The sequence below is a fragment of the Takifugu rubripes genome, unplaced genomic scaffold (assembly GCF_901000725.2).
Source record: "Takifugu rubripes unplaced genomic scaffold, fTakRub1.2, whole genome shotgun sequence".
NCBI lineage: Eukaryota > Metazoa > Chordata > Actinopteri > Tetraodontiformes > Tetraodontidae > Takifugu > Takifugu rubripes.
Genome location: NW_021821585.1, coordinates 1 through 10,000, shown reverse-complemented (window position 1 = coordinate 10,000; position 10,000 = coordinate 1). Strand labels below are relative to the sequence as shown.

General features: G+C 45.7%; 2 protein-coding genes and 2 non-coding genes across 5 annotated transcripts; 1 reads left to right on the top strand and 3 right to left on the bottom strand.

Annotated features, from left to right (window-relative positions):
* The first annotated feature begins 540 nt into the window (after nt 1-540).
* LOC115248142 (N(G),N(G)-dimethylarginine dimethylaminohydrolase 2-like) lies at nt 541-4,285 on the top strand. 2 transcript variants are annotated; one of them, XM_029831764.1, is made up of 6 exons: nt 541-875; nt 1,388-1,854; nt 2,484-2,663; nt 3,397-3,516; nt 3,646-3,789; nt 4,050-4,285. In XM_029831764.1, the coding sequence occupies exons 2-6, from the start codon at nt 1,555-1,557 to the stop codon at nt 4,167-4,169; spliced, it is 864 nt and encodes a 287-aa protein (XP_029687624.1). In that variant the 5' UTR covers nt 541-875; nt 1,388-1,554; the 3' UTR covers nt 4,170-4,285. The 2 variants fall into 2 exon arrangements, with proteins under 2 accessions (XP_029687624.1, XP_029687625.1); XM_029831765.1 differs by having other exon boundaries at nt 541-889.
* Nucleotides 4,286-4,627: 342 nt separating this feature from the next.
* On the bottom strand, nt 4,628-7,051 carry LOC101061501 (40S ribosomal protein S5). Its single transcript, XM_003969272.3, has 6 exons — nt 6,934-7,051; nt 6,332-6,435; nt 5,876-6,085; nt 5,513-5,641; nt 4,822-4,920; nt 4,628-4,741 (listed from the first exon to the last, which is right to left on the bottom strand). Coding segments are annotated over exons 1-6 (612 nt in total). The 5' UTR covers nt 6,935-7,051; the 3' UTR covers nt 4,628-4,672.
* On the bottom strand, nt 4,978-5,109 carry LOC115248145 (small nucleolar RNA SNORA3/SNORA45 family). The gene has a single exon (XR_003887141.1). It is a non-coding gene; the product is annotated as a small nucleolar RNA SNORA3/SNORA45 family (small nucleolar RNA).
* On the bottom strand, nt 6,166-6,298 carry LOC115248146 (small nucleolar RNA SNORA3/SNORA45 family). Its single transcript, XR_003887142.1, has one exon. It is a non-coding gene; the product is annotated as a small nucleolar RNA SNORA3/SNORA45 family (small nucleolar RNA).
* Nucleotides 7,052-10,000: the final 2,949 nt, after the last annotated feature.

Sequence of the window (10,000 nt, the reverse complement as noted above, 5' to 3'; positions counted from 1 at the left end):
AACCTGATGATGTAACACATCCTTTCCTCTCCTCCACTACGAGACATAGCCAAGGACGGTGACCAGTTTAGGTGACGTGGTGGTTCCAACACTGAAGCTGTGACCTGCCCGCAGGATTCATTTTCATATAAGCCCTTAATCCTGTGAAAAGGCTCCAGGCTTCATTTATTTGGGTTGAGGGAACAAAAGAACCCAGTTTGGGTTTAAAGTGTGCAGACAGACAGGAGACAATCTCCACTGGTGATCTGATCAGATGTGAAGAGCTCAAGTTAACTGATGTGTTTTGATTTGAACCCTTTGCTTTTGTGTTGAAGATTTTCATCGACTTTTTATTTGAGAAAGAACTTGATAATTAAGAGATTTCTGCACAAACCTTCTGTAACTGCTGGAGAGGCTTTGGTTCTGATAATAGCACTGAAAATGACAGATAATACAGCAGAAGCTGTGGACATTCAGACCAACGCTGATGACGGGGGTGTGGGGGGTTTATGGGCCCGTCAAGTCAATTACATACAAGAACCGGAAATTGTGTAGATGACTGGTAAAATAAGAGCACGGGCTGCTGCTCAGTTAATGGTTTGTAAATCTTTATACCCTCGAATAGTGTCGCCTTAACACTGTCTCGGGTCTCTTAAGCACTTCGGGTCAGATTCGATGGGTAGAAAAACATCTCACAGGAGCTTTAACAGTGGGAGGTTCGGAAACAACCGGAAACGGGCGCGACTACTGTCGCCAGCTTGACTCACAGATTGTTTAGCAGAAGAAGGCAGAGAAAAGGGAGCGGGTGGATCACGGGAACTAACGGGAACTAACGGGAACACGTCTGGCTGGAATTTAGGACAAACAGAGAACCGATCTGAGAAGATAAAGAAGCGGTGAGCAGATAAAGGTGCTCGTGTGTTGTTTAAAACTATTTATCCACGACGAGGGTCGTTTAAACGTGCAACATCCCAACAAGTATTTTGGAAGGAGCGGAGAAGTGTTGGGCGGTGCACTCCTGCAGCAGCAAGCAGCGTGTTTTCTCCTGTTTATAATCCAGTTCTTAGTTAGAACACCAGTAAAGTTCTGTGTTCCAACACTGGAACAATAAGCTTTAAATGGAACTGAAAGACACAGATGTTGAGTAATGGCACAGAAAGTGGGAAAGCTTTCTGGTCTTATGACCAGACCCAATGAAAGGTCAGCACTTGTTGCATAAGTCATGCAGCACATTTAGGAAATATTCAGCACGGAACCACAGCCTGACTCTGTGATGTTCAGAGAAGATGATAAAAGGGACAGTTGACCTTAGACAGTGCACAAATCCACCATTTCTGCACCCTAACCCTAACCCTAAGTGTTCTTCATCTGTCTTCCCTCATTCATGCTGGGTTCCTTCACTTTCCAGTTGGGCCTGTGCAGCTGAAGTGATGAAGACGCTCTCCAGCTTCCTCCCCAACATCTTCATCATCTTTGTTTAGTGTTCGGGGCACGCGTCTGTAGTTTGATTGCCTGCTCCCAGCCCAGCGACTCTTCCAGCCAAGTCACCGTCCAGCCGGTCGGATTAGCGACGTCATGGCAAACATGTGCCCCTATGGTAGCTTCACACATGCTGTGGTTCGTGGCATCCCAGAGACCTTTGGGAAAGTGGCAGGAGACGGCCATGAGAATGGAGAGGTGTCAGTAGACCTGGCCAAAGCTCAGCGGCAGTTCGGCTGCCTGGCAGGTGCCCTGAGGCAGAAGGTGGGTCTGCAGCTGATTGAGATCCCCCCCGACCCCGAGCTGCCAGAGAGCTGGAGGATCGAAGACCTGGCGGTCATCCAAGGTGGCACCGCTCTCATCACCAGGCCCTTCAGAGAGCAGCGGCGCAGCGAAGTAACACACACACGCACACGCACGCACGCACACACACACACGCACACACACACACGCACTCCTCTGTTCTCTACTCCAAATATTTTAGTCTGCATCAGTTACCAGTTCATTTGAGCCCTGTGGAAAGAACCCTGACCCTAACCTGACCCTAACTTAACCCTAACGGAACCCTAACCTGACCCTAACCTGACCCTAACGGAACCCTAACCTGTACCTAACGGAACCCTAACCTGACCCTAACGGAACCCTAACGGAACCCTAACGGAATCCTAACCTGTACCTAACCTGTACCTAACCTGTACCTAACCTGACCCTAACGGAATCCTAACCTGTACCTAACCTGTACCTAACCTGACCCTAACGGAACCCTAACCTGTACCTAACCTGTACCTAACCTGACCCTAACTTAACCCTAACGGAACCCTAACCTGTACCTAACCTGACCCTAACCCTCATAAGCTACTGAGGGTATTTAGGTTTAATACTTTGACTCTTGTAATCTGGTTTCATTTCTTCTGGAGGAAGGAGGAACCTTTAAAGAGCAAATCAAGGGTCTTTCTGAGGCGACTGTCTGGAGCCTTCAGACGCAGCAGATGTATTTGATGGGCTGATTGTGTCCCCCCCCCCAGGTGGAGGCGGTGAAGAGGGTGGTGTCGGAGCTGAAGCTGACAGTGGTGGAGATGGACGCCAGCTCTGGAGGGGCCACCCTGGAGGGCAGCGACATCCTCTTCACCGGGAGAGAATTCTTCGTCGGCATTTCCTCTCACACCAACCGCAGAGGGGCCGAAGTGCTGGCGGACACTTTCAGGGTGAGATTCAGCCTGGGGGGGTTCAGTTCTGGGATGAGACAGAGAGAAAGGGTTAGGGTTAGGGTTAGGGTTAACCCTAACCCTAACCCTAACCCAACATCTGCTTGAAGAGCTGTAATTAGGTCAAGCACAGAAACCAACGGGGCTGTGAACGACGGCAGGTGCTGCTCAGCTTTGTTCCATGAATCCGTTCCAATCCATCCATGATGAACATGGATTTTTCCACTTCTCCTAAGTGCTTTTTGCTGTGTGAACTCACACACAGTGTGTGTGTGCGTGTGTGTGTGTGCACGCCCGTCTGGTATGAATTAGTGGGGGCTGGGCCATGTGTGAGATGAAAGAGGCAGTGTTCACTCACTTCCTGTGTATCGTGTTTCAAAATGCTTTCCAATCATTCAGCTCAATATTTAGTGTTTCTTTAAATGCCCACGTGCACGTGCACGTGCACTTATACTTGTGTGTTGATGCACTGTGACCTTACGAGCCCTAGAAAGTCCTAAAATGCTGAACTCTTAGTCTAAAGTTTAAACGGCTGGAATGATTAACCAATAGGAGTAAAGCAATAAGAAACCCAAAACATCTTTAACATTTGTGAGTCTGAACCAAGATCTCCAGACATGTGTGGGCGTCCACCTTCAGGTGGAACCGGTGTCACTAGAGTTCACACGTCCAGAGCAGGTTTGTCCGTCTCCCGGATGTGATTCATCCAAGGCTTCCACCTTGATCCATGCAGGACTTCACCGTGTCCACGGTGCCCGTGTGCGGGGGAGCCCGCCTGAAAAACATCTGCTCCATGGGAGGTCCAGGCACCATCATCATCAGCAGCAGCAGCGGAGCCAAGAAAACACTGCGGGTGAGTTGTGTGTTGACCTCATCTGTCTCATGAATCAGCCGTGTGAACAGGCAGCAGCCTCTCCTGGACGTCCCTGTCACGGCCCTCTGGGTGGGGGTGGAGCACGCTTCATGGCAATTTCCCTTCCAGATGATGGAGCAGCTGACAGATCACCACTACCAAGTGCTGAGTGTTCCAGAGGAATCGGCAGCAAACTGCATTTACATCAAGGGACCCTCCAGTCGGGACTTCCTGCTCCACCGACCCGCGGAGGAATGTCCCGACAGCGTCGCGGTGAGTGCCAGGACAGCTGGAACGCGTGTTCTCACCGGTGCCCAGCAGGTGGCGACATTCCCACGCAACAGTAGCAGAAAGATGCTCATAATTAAAGTCAAACCTGAGAAACGTTAATATAACGTGCTTGGATCTGAAAATAAGCCAACAGCTGCAGCAGTTGTGTTTTTGTCAGTTCCAAAATATCAACTCTTCGGATCTTTTAACGCAGCCTGCGTGTACATGTTGCACGAGTGACGTCTTGTGTATCCTGTCTGCAGGTCCTCCAAAAGCTACAGGACTACACCTTCCTCCCTACAGCCTGCAGCGAGGCCTCCAAACTGGGGGCACCTCTGTCCTCCCTCTGCCTCCTCATCAACAGAAAACACACGTCTCTCTAACACTCGTCAGTGTAACATGAACACCTCCAGCCCTGCCCCCAGTTTAATCCACCACGATGAGTCTGTCCACTTTTTGATAGAAATAGAGCTGATTTTTTTTTTTTTTTTTATAGCACAGGTTTGAGTTTCAAACTGCTAAATTTGAACCTTTTCACAAGTGAGATAAATGACTTTTAAACACGTACGCATCTACAGCGTCCATCACTGGGTAGAAGCTCCTCTGAAGTTTATGGCCTTCGAGGAGACTGAAGTCGTTTTCCTTTAGTTGGAGGAAACCTGTGGTGCTGTTAACGAACGCTGGGGATTCTGGGGATTTTAGCGGTTTCCTTATTGGACCCGAGTCCAGAATCAAGGTTACCAGAAAATGGTTTGACCAATAAAAGCCTAACATTAAACCTGCTCGTGTGGAGTTGGTGGACAATAATTCAAGTGCGATGCATCAAAAAAGTACACATTACATCCAAGGAAATTGTCCAAATTTATTTGTTAGAAAGCAAACGCGTTTAACGGTTGGACTTGGCAACTCTCTCCAACTCGTCCTTCTTCTTGATCGCGTAAGAGTTAGATGAGCCCTGCAGGAAAAAACCCAGAACACTTAGATGTGGTCGGAGCGCACGGAGCAGCAGGAATACCTGGGGGGTCTGACGCTCACCTTGGCTGCATTGATCAGCTCATCGGCCAGACACTCTGCAATCGTCTTGATGTTCCTGAACGCAGCTTCTCGTGCTCCTGTGCACAGCAGCCAGATGGCCTAAAGAAGCCAGAGGGTTGGGTCAAGGCAAGTACAAGGGGACCCCCTCCCTATCTAAAGTGTTTCTGAGCTGGTGGTTGACTGGGCCACAACAGACTACAGCCAATGAATAAGCAAAGAGGTTTCCTCTGCGAGCGCTCTAGCACACCAGGACAATGGAGCGTGTCCAGGCGTGACTCTAGCCTCGCTTGGCAGACAGCAGTAAAAACCTGAGTTTTACATATATGATCCACTCGATCTGGCAGCCCATAATGCTGCACGCTGCTCGTCACTGGTTTCAGGCCATGAATCATTCAGAAAACTAAAGTACATTTTATATGCAGAAATGTAAATGACACCATTATTGTGAAAGATTCTGTGGAGCTCGAGTGGTGCACGGGACAGATTTCTTACTCTAAAATAGGTTTTATTGAAATAATGGAAACCAACACGTCACTAAACAAGTGTTGATAAGAACAGATGGAGGAATTGAAGAGAAATGAGACATTATTTCAGCCTGTGGGACATCAGGTAGGGGACGTAAAGATCTAACACTAACAAGAGCCAAAGTCCTATAAATGGATATAAATCAAATCTTCGTGTAAAGTTGTACCTGGTTGACTCTCCGGAGGGGGGACACATCCACAGCCTGCCTCCTGACCGTACCTGCACGACCAATACGGGTGGAATCCTCACGGGGCCCGCTGTTGATGATGGCATTGACCAAGACCTGGAGGGGATTCTGGTAACAAAAAGCAATTTATCACATGACAACACCTGGAAATTCCACATAAAGCCCCCCCAACCACAAAAGATCTAGGACATGTAGTGCATCAATGTGATGCAGTCATGCTCAAAAAGTGCTTCAATATTCATGATGCCATCAACAGAAGAACAAACCCACCAATTTCAACCTTCTCTAGAACCACCAGCGGTTCAATCCCCTATTGGAAGCGATTTGGGAGCAGGAACCCACCTCTCCAGTCAGCAGATGGATGATCTCGAAGGCGTGCTTGACAATGCGTACAGTCATCAGTTTCTTGCCGTTGTTGCGGCCGTGCATCATCATGGAGTTGGTCAGACGCTCCACGATGGGACACTGGGCCTTGCGGAAGCGTTTGGCAGCATAACGTCCTGCAGAGTGTGGCAGGTACTTGGCGTATTTCTCCTTCACAGCAATGTAATCCTGTAGAGAACGTGGATAACTTATTGGGCGTCCTTGCAAAAACAAAAGCAGCTTTTCAGCACATTATAAGTTTAAAAACTTAGTGTATCTGAGCTGGTGGTTGACGGGACTACGGCAGGATCCAGTCAACGAATAAGCAAAGACATTTTCTCTGCGAGGTCTATAGCACACCGGGCCAACAGAGTAATGTCCAGGAGTGACTCTTGCCTCACGCCTGCAGAAAAGTCCTTCTCGTTAGCTGCTCACCTGCAGGGAGATGTCATTAATCTGGACATCATCGGTGCTCCATTTGCCAAAGAGCTTAATCTCAGGGGTCTCAGCCACGGCCGTGGTATTGTCCCAGTCAGTCACTGGGAATTGAAATAAAAGCATATCGAATGAGCCACTGAACTGAGCCAGAGGAATAGAAAACAGAAGCGCAGTTACACAGCAGGCCCGACGTAAAGCCTGCTCCACTGCACGTAGCATTAGCCACCGTTAGCAACAGCGAAGCCCAAATGACAAATGCGGACGGAAGAGAGTGTAACTATTGGGGATAACATATTCCATTGAGTTAAACTAAAACTAAATAATGAGAACGTAAGCTCAATTTTGTCAAGTTTTAAATGGATTGGGCGCTCGAAGTACGTGGCTAATCGACACGCCGCATCCACATGCGTTAGCAAGCTAGCGACATGTTAACTTGTGCTCGTAACGACAGAATACACCCAACTAGCGAAACATTATGGTCAAGAGGGGACATGTTTCTAGCAATCATAGTACAAGGGAAGTCTTCGCGACAACATTTCTCCAAGAATATTGTATTTCAACACATTTTGGATGGACAAATATGCCTTTTTTTCACTCACTGCTGTCTGCCGTTCTGTACCACACTTCTCAGAGACGGAAAAGGGCTTTTTCGGGGCGCCGCTTGCAGATATCCGGTAACGTGGGACGTCATTTCCGCTGCGCAAGTGATGTAGGGAATTGGAGTCTGATGTAACATTATTTAGCTAATCTGATTTAGTAAACGTAAGAACCAAACAATAAACTTCACTCTATGATATCTATGAAATACTTTGTAGAAAGAAAATGACTTGAAACCATATCAGGCAAAAATTCTATTTAGAAAATGTTATTAGATTTTATTTTCCCGCAAATAAAAGGACAGTAGAATAAATAAGAAGGTCAAAAATGTATTTTATTGAGAAATTGACTATACCCAACACATATTTCAGTGGCATTTATAATACTTTAGACATTTTCTGAGTAGAAGATTTGGTTTTAAAACGATCTAGGGAAAAATCCCACAATGTTCCTTCATTTAATGATAATACAAACTTTAAAAATAACTCTCGACAATCTCAACACAGATGAAATCCCTTAAATCCCAATACTATGCAATTAGAGAAATTAATTTAAACTGAAAAATATAAAAAATACAATGCATCAGTATTAAAGTAATGCCTCTAATTTTTAAGTTAAAATCATTCCATTGTCGACATCATCTCTGGTTACGCACTGTGCAATTGATATTTTACTTTAAAAACGGATTCCCTTGTTATTTATGTCTTGTTTCATGACAATTCCTTTGTTTCTTTTAAGAAATATACTATAAATAGCAGACAACCATGAAAACACAGGAAATATAACCTTTTCACCTCATGAAAGGGCAACCAGCACAAATGTAATTTAAATGAGAGTCTGTTTAATGACAACACTAATTAAGTGTTGTAGAGAACTGCCTTAATTACTTGAGCTATTCTTGCAAAAACAGCTGTGTGATGACGGGTTGAAACAAGCAGGGCCACCAATGCCCCGTATATCTAAGCACAAGGGAGGTAAAAACGGCACATCATGGCCCGAAGAGCTGGCGAACGCTAACAATCAGCTGTGCACGCTTCCTCCGTTCCTCCCACATCAACACCAATGACGGTAGAACAAAGCACTTCGGTATGGGAGGTGAAACACTGAGGCATGTTGGGAAGAATTAAGGCCTAATCTATGACAGCTTTAAAGCCCTGCGTAATAATGATCAGGAGGGTAATATTTATGATCATAAAACAGAGACAAAACACAAACATGATCATGCAGATATAAATGGTAGAGTAAAAGATAAATAACTGCTTCATAGGAGGCGCAGGGCAGCGAGTCTGCAGGGCGACACTCAGGCACTGTTGTGTTGTTTGATACGTCCAGGAGAACTAATAAGCACAATAATGGAAACGCTATTCTCACTGTTGTTGGGGTCTGAATTCAAATCCATATATTTCTTATTCAAAAATAATAATTCAAGGAGGATACGGCCAATTTGTATGTAATAGATGTGGCCTAGTTGGTGAAGCGCACATTTAAGAAAACATTTAAGAGGAAAGGAGCTGGGAGTCTATTTATATTACCGCAATATCTGACCTCTGACCTCTCGTAATCCATCCATACGCTTAATGTACACAAACTGTACAAAACTCAGAGTGAACATTTATCATCCAATTTTTCTCATCACTGCAGGGGTCTGTCAGCGAATTCCTTGGGACATCTAAAGAAATCCATATCTTTGCTTAATGGTTGTATTCAGACGTTAAATTGCTTAAGAAAGTATAAGGTGCTGATGAAAACAGAGCAACTAGTTAGCATTCCTCGGGAGCATCTTTATGCTAACTGTCAGAAAAGTGGGTGTTGCTGTATCATAAAAAAGTACACAACTCTTCAAACAAAAAATATTCTCTGATCTACAAAAACAGAAAGAACAATGAAAATAAAAGCTGAGCTCCCAATTTTGAAAATGACAGCACGTCCTGAAGAGGTTTCCACCCTTTACACCAGGCAGGGTGAATCTGTGTGTGTGCTATAAAAGAGCTCATTTTATTCCAGCCACTTCTCCATGCACGTGTGAAACACTGTCTCATTCGAGTGCCAGAACACGTGCTGGACCCCAGGAACAGAACAGATGATTAGATCCCCACGAGCCGCCAGCGTCTTCAAACCGAAAACATCTCTCAAAAACAACTAAGACACAAAGAAGAAGAAGATTTAAACTTTTTTACATGCTTCACTGTTACTTTAAGCTAGAATTGATGCTAGATTGATGATCTAGTGACACAGTTTCAGTTCTCTGTTTGCTTATCTGACTGCTTCGAATTAATCGTCTGCTTCCTCATAGAAGCAACATGCTGTGATCACAACGCAAATGTGTTGTAAATGTCGTTCTTTTAAGGTCAACTTACGTCTTGTTCCTGCATCTCTATGACGGTCTCGTTGTTGTCATAAAACCCAAACTGGCTAAAGTCACAAGAAGAAGAGGAAACGTCACGTGAGCATCACAAGTCGGGTGATGAGTCCCAGCAACAAACTGTCACAAGTGTTTCATGATAGAAGAAGAAGAGCATAATAATATCGTTCCCTCTGGTGCACGGCAGTGTCTCCAGTTCACCGATATTACAACCACAAGCACGCGCACGTGCACACACAATGACCTCTGTTCTGATTCTCAGCTTTACTGTATACTGTTATAAAACTGTGGGGTCCCAATAAGAAAGAATCTTGTGACGTCAACATGTGCGTGAGGAGAGCGGAAGGTGGCCTCACCTTGACTGCCAGGGCGTTATCACGCCGTCATCAGGACCACCTATCAACACCAGTTTCTTGATCTTGAGGAAGTTTTTCTTCCACTCTGAAATTGAGGTGTGAAAGTGGCCACACTAAGCTACACACGAGCAACTACAGCTCAGCACAATACTGATGTTTGCACTTTTTAGAGCTTTTAAGAGGTTTTGCTTTTGTTATTAAGCTAACGTGCTCACCTGTTGCATTTGGATTGGCTCTTTCGCTGTTCAGAAGAGCCAAATAATCACTGCTGTTCACGTACAGGTCTCTGTGATGAGGGTCTGTGAGAGGAGGAGGGAGAGGAGAAGCTTTACTTGCATTCCAACATCAAAA

What these genes read in the sequence shown, in the direction of transcription:
- LOC101061501 (XM_003969272.3), bottom strand. An exon ending in TCCATCTGCTGACTGGAGAG is followed by an intron (nt 5,642 to 5,875) that starts GTGGGTTCCTGC and finishes TTTTGTTACCAG; the next exon opens with AATCCCCTCCAGGTCTTGGT. An exon ending in CCCTCCGGAGAGTCAACCAG is followed by an intron (nt 4,921 to 5,512) that starts GTACAACTTTAC and finishes TGGCTTCTTTAG; the next exon opens with GCCATCTGGCTGCTGTGCAC.
- LOC115248142 (XM_029831764.1), top strand. Translation starts at nt 1,555, where the DNA reads ATGGCAAACATGTGCCCCTATGGTAGCTTCACACATGCTGTGGTTCGT. An exon ending in GAGAGCAGCGGCGCAGCGAA is followed by an intron (nt 1,855 to 2,483) that starts GTAACACACACA and finishes CCCCCCCCCCAG; the next exon opens with GTGGAGGCGGTGAAGAGGGT. An exon ending in TGCTGGCGGACACTTTCAGG is followed by an intron (nt 2,664 to 3,396) that starts GTGAGATTCAGC and finishes TGATCCATGCAG; the next exon opens with GACTTCACCGTGTCCACGGT.